The sequence below is a fragment of the Martes martes genome, assembly GCF_963455335.1.
Source record: "Martes martes genome assembly, chromosome: 3".
NCBI lineage: Eukaryota > Metazoa > Chordata > Mammalia > Carnivora > Mustelidae > Martes > Martes martes.
Window position 1 is genome coordinate 138,546,040 of NC_137890.1, and position 18,365 is coordinate 138,564,404.

The window sequence follows — 18,365 nt, forward strand, 5'->3', positions numbered from 1 at the left end:
AATGAAACTCTCATGTATAAATGACAGCTTTATCGAATCTTCACGTTTTGAAATTGATCTTTTTTAAACGAACAGTTGTGTGTGTAAATTGATGCAATGGTAAAGGTCAGCGGAAGAAAAAAAATTATACTGGCGGGATTATCTTTCAGGGGCTTTTCTTTTCCATCTACATTTTTGGGGAAGGAAGTTTTATGATGTTAATTTAGACACCTGCTTAGCTAAATAGCACAGAATATGTTGGAAGGAACCGCATTCTCACTCAGTCCAAATTCCTGCCAGTCCTCTGAAGCTGTTTACTTTAACCCACTGAAGTCACAAGAACCGCAGTGTTGCAATGTTTCAATCTCTAAGGGTAGTTTATGTGGATGTAGAATAGTAAAAATGTAGGGTATGGGGAAAAGTGCATTTTAAGCAAAAGCTTTGAGCTCAACAATCAGCTTTTAAACTCAAAAAGTAGGAGGAAGTTGTATCACAACCCTAGGTCCTGGGCCTGCCTGCCGCAACAGGTAGAGCAGAGACTCAGGGTTTGGTGGATTCTCCTCCGACGAGCGACCAACTTCCCTGAGAGGAGCAACGGGGCAGCAAGCTGTGCCTCCAGAAATGCCCCAGCATCCTCTTGCCTCGAAGTCTATGCGGCAGAGGGTGGGATGGCCATTTTCTAAAGGCTTTCTCTCACCAGCAGCAGTTTAATGGGGGTGTCTCTGGAGGTCCAGTCTAGTCCTGGGTCAGGAGGTCAAGCCTTGGAAGGACAACCACTGCGAAGACCCTTTGTCTACCTCTCTCTGATTTCTACGTCGTGGGCGCTATTCTAGCTTGGTGGGACGAGGAAGGTTCTGGGGGGTGTCTGTGGGGCGCAACGAGGGAGCCTTTGCTAGGAGCTGACCTCGCCCGCTCCTTGGCTGCCCTGGCGCGTGCCGCGGGCCCCCGAGCGGCCTGTGGGGTGGCAGCCGCCCTAGGGCCAGGCGTCAGATCTGCAGTCTCTCCAACGGCCTTCCTTGCCTTTCTGGTCTCCCCTCTCTTCCCACTCCTGTCTGTCCCTCCTGTCCCTCGCCCTTCGCGAATTCGCTTGGGTTCTCACTCGCTGCCCAACTCGTTCAGTCCACCAGCAGAAAGCAAGCGAGCACGAGAATGCAGGCTCCTTGGCCTCTCCTCCAAGAGGTGGAAGCGAGAGCGCGGGCCCTCGTCCCCCCTACCCCAAGAGGCGCCCAGGGGTGGGCGCTGGGCGCACTAGCGCCGGGCGGCTCTGCCCGCGGCGCGCTTAGGCCGGGCCCAGAGGAGGACGCGCGCGGCGAGCTGCGCGGGGGCTCCCGACCCGCGAGGGACGCGATAGCGGTGGCTGAGTTCCACTCGCCAGCGGCGGGAAGGACGCGCGGGAAAGCGAGGGAGCAGGAAGCGGGTGGTGGCGGCGGCGGCGGCGGGCCCGCTGGAAAGGAGGGAGCGCCGCAGGCGGGAGGAGGGAGCGCGGAGGAGGGAGGCCGGGGGGAAGGAGGGAGCGCGGCAGGCAGGCGGAGGGAGGGCTGATTAGCATGCAGCAGCGCTCGCGCGCCCGGCTCCATTGTTTTAACACCTCCCCTCTCCTCCGCGCCAATCTGTCACCGTTCAGCAGGCGAACGCTGCTGCCTCAAATGCTGCTCTTCTCAAATGAGACGGATAATTAGTTGCCCCGCACGAATGCCGCACTCTTCTCACCCCTGATTGCTATCACCTTCTTGCTCCTGGCAGTTTTGACACCTCGTAATCAGCCTGCTGCTTTTCTCTTTTCTTCCCGACTTCTGCTTCCCTCCCCACCCCACCCCCCCAGTTTATTTATTTATTTATTTACTTATTTACTTCTTTATTTATTATTATTTTAAATGCAAGCCTGGTTCCTATTTGGACGAGGCCTCCGCGGAGTTAACCGAGCGCGTATACATGCGCGCGTATATGCGTATATGTAAAACAGGGTGTATGCGCGGGAGTCGGGGGCGGCCTGGCAGTTTTGCGGGAAACACTGCTTCCACACGGAGAGAATTCTCTTCTCTTGAAGATATTTTTGGGAAGGGAGGAGTTGGGGAGAGGGACGGGAGGGGAGAGTTGGGGAGACCTCAATTAATGCTTTAAAGATCTCTTCGAAATTAACAAACTGGGGAGTCTCGGAATCTGCTGTCAGAAGCGTGTTCTCCCCGCTCTCCTCTAACAAGCACTGACAGTCTAATTACTGTAGCTACAAGCAGCTGTCGAGGCAGCAGCCCGGGAGAGAAGGCGCCACAGGCGGAGCGCACCAGGCCGGCCCCTGCGCCCGGCCCAGCCGCCCAAACCAGCCCGACTCCGGGGAGGATGGAGAGAAGGGCAAGGCCCCGCACCCGAGAGCCCCGCGAGCAGAAGGCGGGCTTGGGAGCCAGCGGACACGTTTATCTTTTCATATTTATAAAGTCTTTACCTTGAAGGTTAAAAGATGTGAAAAAAAAAAAAAAAAAAGGAGGGGACGTGAGGGAGTGGGAAGAACATCTCCTGAGCTTCCATCCACCCCTTTTCTACCTCCCCGAGCTCTCCCTCCCTCGGTGTTGGTAAAATAAACACGCAACCCGGGCTGAGGGGGCGGGGTGAGCAAGGCTGGAGTGTAAGAAAGCAGATGTCCCCGCTGGCAGCAGCCTCAGCCTCCGGGGAAAGCTGCACCGGGGGGGGGGGGGGGCGGGGGCCCTCCCGAGGACATTCACCTCCCACTTCTCAGGCATCCCGCTCACAACTGCCTCGTCTCGGCGGGGGTGGTTTTTTCAGACTCAGCGTTTCGCGTGTGCAGCTTTTTTACCTGGGAGCTGTTCTTACCCGGCCACGCTGAGCAGATGCCAAGATGCAGCCCCTGCACGACTCAGTAATGAGACAGAGGGAGCGACCTGGCGGGTGTCCACTCCACCTCTCAAGCCGCAGCCAGCGCCGCCTCTGCAGTGCGGGACTGGAGGCTGCTTTCGGGGCTGCATTTCCTGTGGTCCAAGAGGGCCTTTGTCCCTCGGAAGTTGGAGCCCTGGAGCCCAAAAGGAAACAAGAGTTTCCCGCTCTTACTAACAGTGCTGGAGGTGGGAAAGAGTGGACTGGAGGAGTCCCTCATAACACTTTGAGTCACTTTCTGGGCTGTAATTTCCTTTGGTTGTCAGCAGGCTAGTAGATGGCAACTGTGTGAGGGGTTCTTTCTCTTCTAGAAAAGAAGGAAAAAGAAGCCCCGTCCATGAGATAGGTACAGTGGTGTATTCTGGCTGGTACAGGCTGAGAAGTTTTTATTTTTAATTTTGTGTGTGTGGTGGGGAGGAGTAAGTGAGAGGGGAGGCTGGGTGGGTGGGAGGTAGGGTAGAGACTTGGATAATTGTCTAGGTATTTCCATTCAGCCCCAGTAGCAATGGAGGAAAGATGTACGTATCTCAGAACCCTTCACAGTGAATGCCTAATCATCGCTATGTCACCTTGGTGAGGAAGACATCAACGTGATGTGCTTGGCACCCTGAGAAGTCGAGGCACCATTCTCATTCTTCCGAGCTAAGGCTCTTTACTGTGGCACAGGGGCCTCTCAAATTCCCCTATCCTAAAACCCTCCAATTTTTAAATACACTTACTCCGAAGAAGGTTTAAATTCGTGTTTTGAGAGTTGCAAATCAATGTTTACTTTCTAAAATGGAAGCCATGCCTCAAACGTTCTTAAAAATTGGAGGGCAAAGGGAAACCTAAAAAACAAGCACCACAGGGTCAAAAAATGAAAGACAAATCTCATTTTAAACAAAATGCTGCAGCCCTCTGATTTGGTATCCTCTCTCTCAAATGTCTTCCAGTGGCCATCCGTCAGGCTGCTGACAATGAAAAACCAATTTCTGAACAACAATGTAAATATTCCTAATATAAACCACTGTATATGGATAGTCCTTACAGGGCTTTAGATTTGCTCCCAGGTAATACAAAGTTTCTTTAGCAAGTTTGGTTTGAAAAATAATTTTTAAATTCAAAGTGATCTCCTACTCATAATTAATTATCACCAGATCTGATATCACCCTTCTATCATTAGAAAACATTAATGTTATGAACGTCCCCAAAATGTGATTTATTCCTTTATTTTTTTCACTCAGGAACAAAGAACACATTTAATGATCACAACACACATAATTTTTTAAATATTTAACTCATTTCATCATGTAGCTATAAACACAGTAAAATTTAAACCATGTATATTATTAACAAAACAATCTAAAGTGTTTAAATAATGCTACCAATGATTTTATCACTTGGCAACACATGTCTTAGGTTTGGTATTTACTTAGACATTTATGTTGTCTGCTGTTCTGTATTATAGGTTTATTTAAAAAAAATCACCTATAGCATAAATAATCTAATTTTTAGGTGAAAAACCCTATAAACATTTGACATCACCAAATTCAACAGATCGAACTAGAAATCCAAGCAATAAGCTTAGATATTTGAAACAAACATAAATTAAGGTAAGAAACACTGTAAACATGAATACAATGAATTAGTTTCGTACAGAATGATCTTTTAAAAGATGATAAAAGAAAGTTACAATGCAAGTTTAGGGAAAAACTCAAAGAGCTGTGACCCAGCTATTTTTCAATAAACGATCTTGAACTAAGTTTGCAATCAATTATTTATAGTATTACAAACCCAAGATCATCACATAGAACTTGATGATCACATAGAATCATCACACAGAGCTGTTTTCAACTGCAACTTAAGTCTCCCCATTAAAATGTGAATTAAGATGCCGGAGGAAATCCCCCCTGGATGTAATGGACGGTGGGAAAACCGCTTGACAGAATTCACACACTCGAGGTATATGCAGTTCTGAGCCTGTGCCACTTAGTACCGATGATAAGTCACTGTCTTGATTAGGAAAGGGCTTCCAAATGGGCTGCAGGAAACAAACAAAAACATCTTCTGTTATTTGTATTTAAAATCAACTTACAATGAATTTCAAATTTAATTTTTTTGTGTAGGTATGTGCATAAACACAAAATTCCCCTATAGGAAAACAAATAACCTTTCCATGGCATTAGCATGAAGACATGACTCAAACCTCTTTTCATTAAAGACACAGTTAAACTCTGATTAGAAGTCACTTAAAATACATACATGCACTTTATCTTCACATATTTAAAAATTTTTCAGTTTTACTGCCAGCAAATTTTAATACCCATTATCAAACAGCAGTAGTTTTGAAACAACAGTCAACAAGTAAAGACTCTTTAAAAATTAAATTCTATCTTTTCTATTTTCCAACAGAATTCTTAAGTTATAGGGCTCTTACTAATACTTAGTGTATACATGTATTTTGATCAAGAGCCATTCAAATTTCACTTTTTATAAGCAAATAAACAATGAATAAAACACAGGAATAAGTATAGTTTTGGTTTTCAAATTTTAAAGTACTAAACAAATTCTACTGATGAGTTGTTTTCTGAAACCTCAAATATTTAATCACTCAACAAAATCTAACATGGGATGCATCCTTTTGACTTATTTTGCTCTTGTTATATAGTGTATCGCTTTGCCTTCTTTACTCTTTCTTGTGATTGAACACAGTGAAACTTGTCAATAGCTGCCTAACTGAAGTATGGAAAATCACAATTCAACAGAACTATCTCCACTATAAGCAAGACATAAATACTCTGAAAATACTGCAGTTATTCTTTCTAAAAAAGAATCTAGTAGGGCAAGAAAAAAACAGCATTTAGTTCAATAGTAGGTGCTCAATAAATGTTTGTTGACTAGAGTATCTTATTTTCCTGAAATATTACTCTGGCATACCTTGATACATCTAATTTCTGGTATTTTGAGGAGAATCACCTCAAAAAGTTAATTTAAAGAGATTCCTTTGGGCTCCTATTACTAATACGTTTTTAAAGTGACAGCCTAGTCCAACACCTGATACAGTGTTAGTTCTCATTCCCTTAACCAATCTCTTTCATTCTAGTTAACCAATCATTTACAATAAACAGTGTATTACTAATTGAAGCATTTGAGTTTCACGACATCACTGTCTTCTTATAAACATTTTACTGGACAGCTGCGTACAGTTGGTGTAAATATACAAAGTCTGTCTAGGCACCGAGATACATTCAAATATTAGAGCAGAGGCTTATAATAACATTGACTCAATTCCCTTTTTAAGAAGTGACAATTTTATCACAAAAATAGTAATATTAAAAATATTTATTTTAAAATTTAACATAATTTTCTTTAGAAAATGTTTAAAAGCAGCAGTAATAACTGAGTATGTAAGCAAAAATAAGTTAGAGTTAATCATATTTAAATTTTACTGCTTGCAGTTTAAACAAAAAGTACAAGTGATTAATGTGCATTACTTTAACGGGAAACTGATATGGACATAAATAAAAAATTGTTCCATTAAAGATAATTCTTATTAAGATCTATACAATAGTAAGAAAAAAGCTTAGAAGCAATTTAGCTTCTAAATTTGGTGAGCCAATCTTCTACTGCCAATTTATCTTTAAAGCCCATGTTTATCCTTCTCTATTAGGAGTTACTGGTTCAGATTCGATCCTTTCATAGAATTCAGCTGGGACCCCACTCACTGACTCAGCAAAAGTAGGAAGAAAAGAAAATTACACAGAGCAAAAATAAGCAGATATATTTTAGGCTTTGTTATGATAGCTGAATGTATAAAAAAGTAGTAGTGGTGATTGATACAAATAAAAATCTGAAATATGCAACCCAAATTTTTCACTTTTCTTCATCATTACTAACAATTCAAGAATTTTGTATTTATCATACGAGCTTTATTAATACAAATAAAATGGCAAAATGTTTTTTAAAATTAAGAAATATTCTTTCAATCCTAAACTGCAACATGGCCTTCAAAACAAACTAATTTCTTTGCCTTTTCTGCCAAAATATCAATTATCTAACCTTATGCCCCATGTCTTGTGACAGCTCAACACCAATTCTCCTGCATTTTTTAAGCTGAATACTTTTCCATCAAGTTGTAATCACATACCAGCTGTTTCCCTTGCTGTAGCATAGAAAGCAAATGCACAATGCAGGGTGCCATCTACTGAAACATGAATGCACAGACTAACTAGTAAAAGAACAAGCAAGAGATATAATGGGGAAAAAAGTAACAAGCATTAGAACTGATGTACTTCACAGCTCCACAGGAATTCTACTTGTAATAAAAGAAATTGTTTAATTTCATTTAGTAGTAACTATAACTGAGACTATGATGTGAAATAAGGCACAATGTAGAACATAAGTGAGTTTATAATTAAAGCTTACTGTCAGAGATGCCTAGTTTTCCTCACTACTAAAATACCACAGCTTGACTACTGCCTCCTTTGTATGCTGATTTAAAAGTCTGTAACCTATACCAATAGAAAGCCAAAGGGTATGCATCAAATTGTTGGATTTTTAAAAATAAATATCTCAAGGCAAAGAGAAATTAAACAAATGTGTGCAAATTATAGATATTTACACCCTCCTGTATTTTCACAAGCTTCTGCTTATTGTAACAATTATATATTTTTCATTTGCTTTCAGGCATTAATTTTCACTTTTTTTTTTTTTTAAACTAAGAGCATCATTCTGTGATAGAACCTGGATAAACGGGAGGGTAGTAGTAGATTGGGGGGCTTTGAGTAGTCTGTGAGCTTTAGAAACATTGAAGTGTTTGATTAAAATCATACATATGTAGAGACTATTTAAAAAATATATTAGGCTGCGTGTTCATTGCTAGATTAGAAACCAAAACCAAACCCTACAGATCTATGTACTGTATGACAGAAAATGTAATGGAAATATTAGATGAAAGACAGTTCACTTATTCTGATAAATAGGAATACACGATACAATTATTTACTTATGAAAAACATGCATTCTTGTAAAGAGGGAAATGACACACACAAACTTTTTAATAAAAAAATACCATTTGTTTCACAGTATGAAATTTAACAAAGAATCCTACTGTAACACTGATGCTGAGTAAAAAGCTTTGAATAAGGGACTAAGAAAGCAACACACACTAGGTATGGATAAAAATGACATATATTTTAAAATGTGCCCTACATTTTAAGGTACTTTATAATAGAGCTTTACCATATTCAGCTTCTAATTTCATGTCATTTATTATAGGACCTGGGGTTTTTTTTTTATTTTTATTAGAACCCTTAACTGTAGCTAGTCATTAGTTTAAGAAGGATGACTGATAACCTAAAAAAGATGCATTTCTGTACATGTATGACAAAATGTGTGTTCACACATAATATATTTGTTAATGCAAAATGGTTACCTGCTGTGGTCCTCGGATAGCTTTTCCCGGGGAATCAAGTGAAGCAAAAGGTGCATCAGACGGGTCCTGAAGTGGTAATGTATTTACATATAATGCATTATGGTTTCCAGGTGGCAAACACGGAGCTCTATCCAGAGTTGTCCTGATACACGTGTTTACAAGATTGGAGGGTTTTGTTTTGTCAGTTGTCTTAAGGTTTTGTATAGCTGATGCTATGGGGTCAATTCCCTGAATTTCAAATAAAGTTTCTTCTGTTTTAACAAAGTTTCCCGGGTTGTCTCTGAACTCCATATTAAATTTATCCTGGCACACTGCCTCAGATGTGACAGGACCAAGGATATTGGGTCTTTCTGGAGTACTATGTAAAAAAGTAGAGTCATTGTCCGTAGGTGGAAACTTGACATTGAATTTAGAAAGTGATTCGAAAGAGGTATCTTCCTCATCTCGGCCCAGTCCTCTTGGTGTGACAGATGTGACGCATGGTGCACCTCTATTTATATCATCTTTAGCCTGAGGCTTAAACAGTGCTTCTTGTTTATCTGTTTTATCCGTACACTGTATAGGGAGAGAGCACTGTGTTTCTGCAGAGAAAAGAACACAAAAGGAAAACAGTTGCATTCCAATCATTCTTAAAAATCTGAACATTCAATTAGCTTTGGACAGATGAGCATTATTTTTTCTATTGGTTTTTATAGCAACTGAAGGCAACTGGGAGTTTTTTACAATTGCTACCATCTTCCACAGGCATATTAGCAGTCTCCAGTGGGTGAACTGGAATGTAGTTTATTAGTCACAGTTAAACTACTTTGTCTTTTCCTAGGTCTTTTGCTGTGAGCTTTGCATCTTTTTCACAGTTATCCTGCTCTATGCTTAAAAAAACATTTGCTTGTAGTGTATACATTTAAACATTTTGTCAGTAATGGAAGCTGCAACTGTGAGCTTGCTCAGACAAATAAGTTGTTAAAAAGGAAAATCCTTACTAGGCATACGTAACATTAGACAGGTTAAGAATTTACGTGGATTAGGCCATTTATTACCCCTAATATCACTGTGTGACACAGTGTTTCACCAATCAATTTAGCCATTGTGTGTACTCTCAATAATCCTTATGTGAGGGAGTAGCGGTGGTGGGGGTAGGGGAAAAAGAAGACAGCAGAGGCAAAAGAAGGATGAAATTTTGGGATGCATGTTCAGAAAACTGTATGTGAATACATAATTCTCTCATTTTATATATAGACCTCTGAAGCTAGTAGGTAGGTATCAGGTAGGATACCATGGCCTCTCATTTAACAAGAAGCTGCTTCTCTAACAAATTCAGCTCTCTAGAACAAATTCAGCTCTCTAGGACACAGGCAAAAGCTAGAAAGTAAGTAAATAGAGCTTCTGAGGAGTCAGAATTAGAGCCAAAAGGCCCACAGATACATGCATTTTGCTCTTATTCTCTTTTTAGATTTATTCTAACAAGCTTGATGATATTTCCCTAGCTCAGAGCTGGTTAGAAGCAGCAAATTAAAAGGTAGGGACAGGAGTTGTTGAAGACAGATATAGATATCAACAAGAGCTAAAAGCATAAGAGGAGACAAGAAAAACAAAAAGGCAGATATAACAACTCAGAAAACACTATACTCTGGTGTAGGGCCAGTAAGAGCTACATTTCTCGATGCAAAAAGACAATGATCAAAGCACTCTCCATGTTGATGATCCTGAGACATCAGAAAAAGCTAAACTGTGCTCCATAATTTTACCCAAGAAGACAGTTAAGGCTGGAAATTGGTAACGTGTGATTTTCATTAAATGGACAAAAGGTAGAAATTTAAAAAATCACTTTAAAAAGGCAGACATCGAGAAGTTGGACCTTCACAAAAGGAGGCTTTCCCAAGGACACTGACTAAAACAGCAAGCCCCCAGCACAATTCTGTCCAGGTTAGTAGGCACTTAACAAATGTCAGTTCCTTTCCCTCTGGTCCTTGCAGTCTCATGTCACCTTTCCATCTTTTGCCACAGCACATTCCAACACGAGATATTTTCTGCTTGATCACGATGGCAATACAGTGCAACAAACTTCTTTGGTTTACCTTCTTATATACTTACTACCTCTCTTTAGTACATACCATCTTATTGGTTTACAACAGCCTCTGAACTGCTTCTTTGCCTCTAAATTTAGCTCATATCCAATCCATTCTCTACATTGCTCCCTATTTTTTTTTTTTTTTTTTTGAAATACAAATCTGGTCATGTTACCTTCTTTTCATGGCTCTCCAAAGCCTCATCCCTCAGAAAAGTCATATAGAACTGTTCATGACCAGCCCCTGGTCGCCTCTCCATGCTCTTACCTTTCACCAAACTCTTAATGGTGGGGAACTTTGTCCAGTTCTCCAAAATAGCCATGCTTTCCTGCCTTTGGGCCTGTGTACACACCATGCAGACTGACTGAAGTGTCCTCTCCAACTACTTTTTACCTAACTCTTATTTGTCCCTCATTTCTTGGTGTAGACATTAATGTCTCTCACAGCTCTCTCTGGCTCCCCAAGACTGTTTTAGGCATGATTCTCAGGTGCCCTGAGGGCTAAACACTTTGCATTATGTTTCCAAGTATACTGTTCTTTCTCCCATTAAAGTAGGTTTCTTAAGATCTTCAACTATGTTTTATCTCCCACTTAACCCCAGTACCCTGTCCAGTGCCTGGCACATAGAATGCCCTAATAAATGTATTCTAAATGAATTTGTATTCTGTTCCCAACGGAGCCTAGTATGACAATCTACATTCACCAGATAACCTGTCTGTGACTGGAAGTGGTACAAGAACTGAGACCAAGCTCAACTGTTTGGCAGGATTTCTTTGTCCTTGGAGGTGTCTTAAAGTCCATTAACTCTAGTTATTTTTCTTGATAGTAGACATAACAATAGCAGGAAATTTTAGGAAACAGTATTTTCTTTGTAGGTAACATTTGCTAACTGCAAAAAACAAATCAGGAAAATCAACTGCTGAGGTAACGAAATTCTCTAACAGTGAGGAGGAAATGCTTATCAAAATAATGTTCACAAGAACAGGAAGAATGATGAAGAATCTGCTGCTGATGATAATGACAACTATTAACATTAATAGCACTTCTATGTGCCATGCACTGTTATAATCATTGTATATGCCTTAATTCATTTCATACTCAAAATAATCACACGATAGGCACTATAGTATCCCCACTTTACATGTGAAGAAACTGAGACATGAAGAGATTACTTCTAAGGCTTCACAGCTAATGAATGAGTGGTAGATCTGGCACTGGAACCCAGGGAACCTAATTCTAGAGCCTGTGGTCTGAACCACTAAGCTAAATCCAACAAGTTGCTTTCTATATGTATAGAAGAGCCTCCAAAATGATAGAAACGTGTTCTGAATTTCTTTTCCAGTAGCTGACCTATCCCCCTTGTGAATAAAACCTGGAAAACTCAAAACAGCTAAAATAAAGCAGGTATTTTCTTTTTGTATAGCTAGCAGGCATACTTCAGCCACATTAAAGTAATTTTCTGAACTAATCTGTTTCAGCAATGAGTTACTAAAAAAAAAAAAAAAAAAAAAAAAAAATTAACCAAGGTACAGAAAAGTATTTGTCATCCTGACACTGAGAAACATGATTAGGGGGAGCAAATTGCTTTTCTATTTTGTTTATTTCAAGAACACTTATTTTTGCAAGGAAAAAAAAAACCAAAATGAGAAACATTTTTAGATTTCCAAATTTTAAGTACAGGCTGTCCATTTAGACTACTTCTTGGTTTAATTACCTTACATACTGACAAAAGAAAAAGATCTGATGGTTGGTTGTAACCTGCAATCCTATACTCTACTCTCGTGATCTCTCCTGAAATAGGACCCTCTTTATGGACCAAATAATACTTTTTATGAAGCCACATTTGCTTAAACATACATTTATCTTTATCCCTTCACAAGATTATTGCTGTAATTGAATGAGAAGAAAAATGGAAAAGGAACTGTACAATTCTACTAACTCAGCAATTTTCATGAATTATATGTTTATTTATCTAGAAGTGAAAGTCAAATTTTCACAAAAAAATAACATGGGAACAATAATGCTAATTTCCAGCTGTATTATGCAAATCACATTTGAAGTGGTTTCTTTAAATTTTTATTCAATGTAATGTTCATCCTTATAAAGTCTGAATAGTCATCTTTTCCCAAAATCTTTCTTTCCTTCCCTTTCTGACCTACTACTACCAGAATACTACTTAATATTTTGGTTTTTGTTTGGACCCAGCAAAACTTCCTGGAGTCTGTGGGACATAGATCTAGAATATTTCAAGAATAATGCTGTATTTATTATTTGTGACATGTTTAATATAAAACATAAAAGTAACATTAGGAAGCAGTTTTAGTGGGGAAGAAATTGAAGTTAAACACTCAGTGTCCTAGTTGACAGATACATACTCAGATTTAGACCTGTGCAATTTAAAAATGGTCAAAGTATTAAGCCATTGATAATGGGGTAGGTTCTCTGTGTAACAATGAATATATCACCATTACAATGTTTTGAAAAGATGCTGATGTTAAAAAAAACAATGTTTATGAATTCTATGTACTGCATCTGTATAGCTAGTACATTTTAAATAAAAATAATTCTTCTTGCCTTGAGTCTACACAAAAGATCTATTTCTCATGAAAACGACAAAGATTCAGGTGAAAGAATTAGAGTTCTTTTAGGGGAGGTAGAAGGGAAAGGGGAAGAAATAAATGATGTCGGTCTACACAGACTGTTTTGCTTCTCTACCACATTGTGTACCTTTTCTGAAAATAAAGTGGTAGTAGTATGCAAAAAGTAAATTTACACTATAAAATGATTTCTAAATAGCCCAGATATAAGAGCTGTTAGAAATGGAAAGTGATCTTTAATTAAAGGGGTAACAGCACTGCTGCAACATCTTTCAGAGTGAAAACTGTAAATCACATCTCTTGGGAATTGTACGTGGAGTATCTCAAATCACAAAGGTAAAGGAGAATTTATCATTTTAAATGATCAGTTTACCTTCTTTTTGTTTACAGAAGTGCTTGGTAGCCAGATTCAATCCCTGACATTTTGCTATTCATATGAACGACTGAAGCAAACACCAGGCTGGGGTTTTAGGAAAGGGTAAAGGTTTTAAAACACACACCATAACACATGTGTAAGACAGATGTTCCTTTTAAGTTATATTTTATACTAAATTTGTACTTCATATCTCTAACAGAACTGGCCTCATGAAATGTGAAATGTTTATTTCTGAAACCGAATTATAAAAATCCATAGTGTTCAATCAACTTTCAAGCAGAAGTTAAAAACAAACCTGATGTTATAATTTTACTTAGCTTATACATGGTAGTTCACGGTTGCTTACTAACCTATGAATTAATGTTTAATTAAACCCCCAAATAGCAACTGAAAACCTTGAGAAAGACTTTCTATATTTGTTTTGTACTTCTTTCAAGGTGGGACTTCTCATTCAGATGATTAGTAATTACATCACTCAATTCATTCTATAAAGTCCCACACACAATAAAGAAAAAAAGCCAATCATTAGATAATGTAATACAGTACAGAACTTAGCACTTACCCATTATAAGTGGTGGGAGGTGCAAATTGCAGATCCTTAGCACTTAATAAGCATTTAGAAATATTTTCAAAATCAAAAAGAAATAAATTTAAATCAATCAAATTAATATTACTGTGTGTTAAATCAAACCTTACCAGTTGCAGTGGCTGGTACACTAAGTTTGCTTAAGTGGTCTTTTTGTGCTTTTGCTAGCATGCATAATCTATGAAATTCTTCTTTTAGATCCTGGAAAGTCTTCTCTATATAAGCCCTAAAAATAAATATTTTAAAATATAAAGTTTTATCTTCAAATATTTTTTAATCATTATTAAACTTAAATAGCACCATTTTATACACCACAAAATAATTACTGAAAGGTTAAAGTTAAAAAAAAATTATTTTAAAATCCTAGAAAATGTCCCAAAGAATTACTTTAATGTTTGGAGAACCAGGAACAAAGGCACAAAGTAAGCAACAAATTAAAAGTTCTAATACCAAAAAAAAAAAAAAAAAGTTCTGATATATACATGTAGCACAGACTAGCATATCTACTTGTTCATAAATCACACTTTTGCTGGTTGTCTCATTCTCACGTTAGAAATTTCAATGTATTGATTTTTGTTCTCAGTAAGCATTTTAAATAGAAGAAAATTAAATGTTCCTCATTTTACATTAAAATCTGTCCATATAAAATAATGTGGCCATAATACTTTATTAAATATTAGAGCTTTAATTTAGTTTTTAAATCCATCTCTGCTATTCACTGTATGACTTACATATGTCATTTTAACCTGGAGGAGCCTTGGGTTGGTCTCTTCTAGTTCTAAAGGGCTGTTATTTTGTTACAATTTCAAAGTTTAAAAATATGTAAATAAAAATATATTTCAAAATTCATGATATTTAGAGTTGGCAAAAAAAGATATAGAACTACCTTTCATGGAATAAAGGAATGCCAAGACTCCTTGGTGAAGTTTCTTTTCTAGGAGAAGAAACCTCTTGTCTTCTTACCTTAAAGATACAAAATAATCACCACTTTAAATTGCTTCTAAACTCAAATGAGAATGGGTTAACAGAAAATACAATGGAAAATTCATCTTCCTCATGGAAAAGTATATTTAGGTAGCTTACAGATATACATAGATTTTTTTTTCTTTAAATGAGAACAATCAGGAAAAAGGAAAATTAAGGTAGAAAAATAGGATGGAGACAAGAAGTATTTCTGGTAACTTCTGTAATTACTATTTCCAGTACTGACAATTCAAGAACTTTCAAATTCAAGTACTGATTGAAATTGTTACTTTGATTATCAAGCACCTAGCATGACCAGCAACTAGGGAAAAAAACCTGTATGTATGTGCAATTACTTCTTTCCCATCATTGGCCTATATGTTTAAATCAATGTCTTTGTATTTTGTTACAGATTCTTTGCTGAGGAATGCAGCTATATTTAGAGGAAGAAAGAAAACCAAGCTACAGCACCTTAGCATTTAACAAGCATTTTAAAGATAGCACAACGATGTATTTAAGCTACTTTCTGAAGCTAAGTTCTTGCCTTTCACTCCCACCCTGTGGCTTATTCTGGTATTACATTTATTCTGACACTTAAAAGTCAACATTAAACAACATGTAATAAATCCACTGCATGGTTTGGATTTTTAAAAAAAATCGTTAATCATACCTAGAAAACTTTGTGTATCTTCTAAAGACACAAACTGACAAATTCAAAGATTTGAAGATGTCTTTATAAATTATAATTCTACCAAAACTTTATAGGTCTTATTTAAGTTCAAACTAAAACCACGGACATTTGTATTTAGCGACTTTTTAAGATTTAAGGTCACTGTAGCCATTATTAAAATTGATGATTTTACCTCACTGTTTCTTATCATCTGAGTATAACCCCTTTTAATTTTGCTTTAAGTTCTTTCAGTTTCTTAGGAGTTTCATTTGTTAAGAAAAAGCCTTGATTCCAATTTTTTAAAAAAAATTAATATCTTCTCCAATTTATTTCAATTTATTGCTTTACTCTTCTAGTTTTTTCTTAAGAGTGTTTCCTTAACATTTCTAAAATACAGTATTCCTTTAATTAGTAAAATAAAATCTCGGCAACCCAAACAATTTGTGATTTTATATACTTTATGTTGTCACACTAAGGTAAAATAAATACCATTTGCTGCTGCACGCTTTCTGTCTGGAAAACATTTAGGCCATGTCTTCTTCTGGATTAAAAGCACTTTACTGAGCTTGCAAAGCAGTCACATTAGAAGACATTTTCACAGTCAGTTTGTTTTTAAAAGCAGTATACAAGGTTTTTCATTACTGTTATGTACAGTTAAACACTCAATGGATTTTAGTGTGGACTAGGAAAAAAGGCAACATTTTAAGACAGCCAACCATTCAGGATGACACAAATATGAAAGCAAACTATATTATATATGTTATATATATACTTTATTAAGGGGTGCCTGGCTGACTCACACAGCAGAGCATGTGACTCTTGATCTTGAGGGTCATATTGGGTATATAGTATACTTAAAAAAATAAAAGATATTATATTAAATTATATTATGTAAATATATAAAATATACTTAATATATAAATATATTAAATATGTTAAAAGATATTATATATAAATTATATTACATAATTATATATAATATAGCAACATATTATATAAAAACATTTTATATATAATTATACAATAAATTATATATCATATATAAATTACATACTAAATTATCTATATTATACTATATATTAAATCATATTATAAATATATTATGTATTAAATTTAATACATTAAATTATATTTATATGTAAATTAAATTATATTTAATTATATTAAATCTGTATCAGCAAAATTAGAGAAAAGGTAATATTAAGAGGACAGAAACACTTGACAACTTAATGTTAAATCAAAATAAAATATGATTAAATGAAATGACTAGTCTCCTTTAAAAATCTACTATTAGAAATTCTCAGTATGAAACAAAATTATTATTATTATTTTTAAAAAAGATTTTATCCATTTATTTGACAGAGAGAAAGATCACAAGTAGGCAGAGAGGCAGGCAGAGAGAGAGGAGGAAGCAGGCTCCCCGCTGAGCAGAGAGCCCGATGCGGGGCTCGATCCCAGGACCCTGAGATCATGACCCAAGCCAAAGGCAGAAGCTTAACCCACTGAGCCACCCAGGTGCCCCTGAAACAAAATTATTTTATTAGGAGCCAGAAAGAACCAAAAAGAAGTACAGTTGACCTTTGAACTATGTGGAGTTAGAAGTGTCAACCCCCATATATAAAATCAATGTTTAATTTTTAAAAAGACTTTATTTATTTGACAGAGAGAGAGAGAAAGAGAGATATCTCACAAGTAGGCAGAGCAGTAGGCAGAGAGAGGGGGAAGGAGGCTCCCTGCAGAGCAGAGAGCCCAATGTGAGGCTGATCCCAGGTCCTGAGATCATGACCTGCGCCGAAGGCAGAGGCTTACCCCTCTGAGCCACCCAGTCACCTGTCCATGTGTAATTTTTGACTCCCTACAAACTTAATTACCAACAGCCTACTCTTGACTAGAAGCCTTACACATAACAGAAACACTCTATTAACATATATTTTGTATGTTATATACTGTATTCTTGTAATAAAGCTAGAGAAAATGTTATTACAAAAATCAGGAGGAAGAAAAAATACATTTACAGTATTGTATTTATTAAAAAAGAATCCACACAGAAGCAGACCCACTCAGCTCAAACCTGCGGTATTCAAGCTGTGCTCTGTAATTTTAACCTTTAAATGAAGATATTTACAGAAAGTCATAAAGACTATTCCATTTTCCGAAGTACTGATTTGGGGATCGGTACCTGGAATGATTGCTTCTGATGTTAAAGGAATCTTAAAAACAAAGGGGGTGGGAGTGGAGATGAAGGTGAAGGAAGAGGAAGGAAAAGAATGACAGACTTTTTATGGTTTGGCAAAAAACCTGTGTCAAGCTACTACTCTTGACATTTAGATTTTTTAAAAAAGATTTTATTTATGTATTTATTTGAGAGAGAGAAAGTGCGGATGCATGCACGAGTAGCGGTAGGAGCTGGAGGGGAGCAGCAGGGAGAGGGAGAAGCAGACTCCCCGCTGAGCAGGGAGCCCCTTACAGGGCTCAATCCCAGGACCCTGGGTCATGACTTGAGCTGAAGGCAGCCGCTTAACAGGCTGAGCCACTCAGGTGGCCCTCTGACATTTAAATTTGATAACTGGTGTGGGTGAATTTATCTGGAAAAGATTCCTGAGGTGTAATGGTAGGGGGTAAAGGGAGGACTCTCTTACTGAGAAATTTCCATGAAGTACGTAAATTTAAGGTCTTCAACTTTTTTGGGATTAGGAACACAGTCCCTGCATACTACTACTACTACTACTACTATTATTATTATTATTAAAGAAAAACATTACAATTGTACTAATGCAATACAATGCATCTTCTATCATTTATACCAAATAAATCTTTTGATATAGTCTG

The 18,365-nt window shown here is 37.5% G+C and overlaps 1 protein-coding gene across 10 annotated transcripts in view; it reads right to left on the reverse strand.

Moving 5' to 3' along the window:
* Window positions 1-4,041: 4,041 nt before the first annotated feature.
* The window catches only part of TANK (TRAF family member associated NFKB activator), a 94,564-nt gene continuing 80,240 nt past the window's right edge, over window positions 4,042-18,365 (reverse strand). For 9 of the 10 annotated variants that reach the window (XM_080798299.1, XM_080798296.1, XM_080798298.1 and 6 more), the window contains 4 exons: window positions 14,790-14,866; window positions 14,014-14,129; window positions 8,279-8,859; window positions 4,042-4,885 (listed from right to left, as the gene is read on the reverse strand). In XM_080798299.1, coding sequence (XP_080654425.1) covers window positions 4,706-4,885; window positions 8,279-8,859; window positions 14,014-14,129; window positions 14,790-14,866 — 954 coding nt within the window. In that variant the 3' untranslated portion in view covers window positions 4,042-4,705. The remainder of the gene's footprint in view (window positions 4,886-8,278; window positions 8,860-14,013; window positions 14,130-14,789; window positions 14,867-18,365) is intronic. The other variant, XR_013966531.1, reaches the window with a different exon arrangement.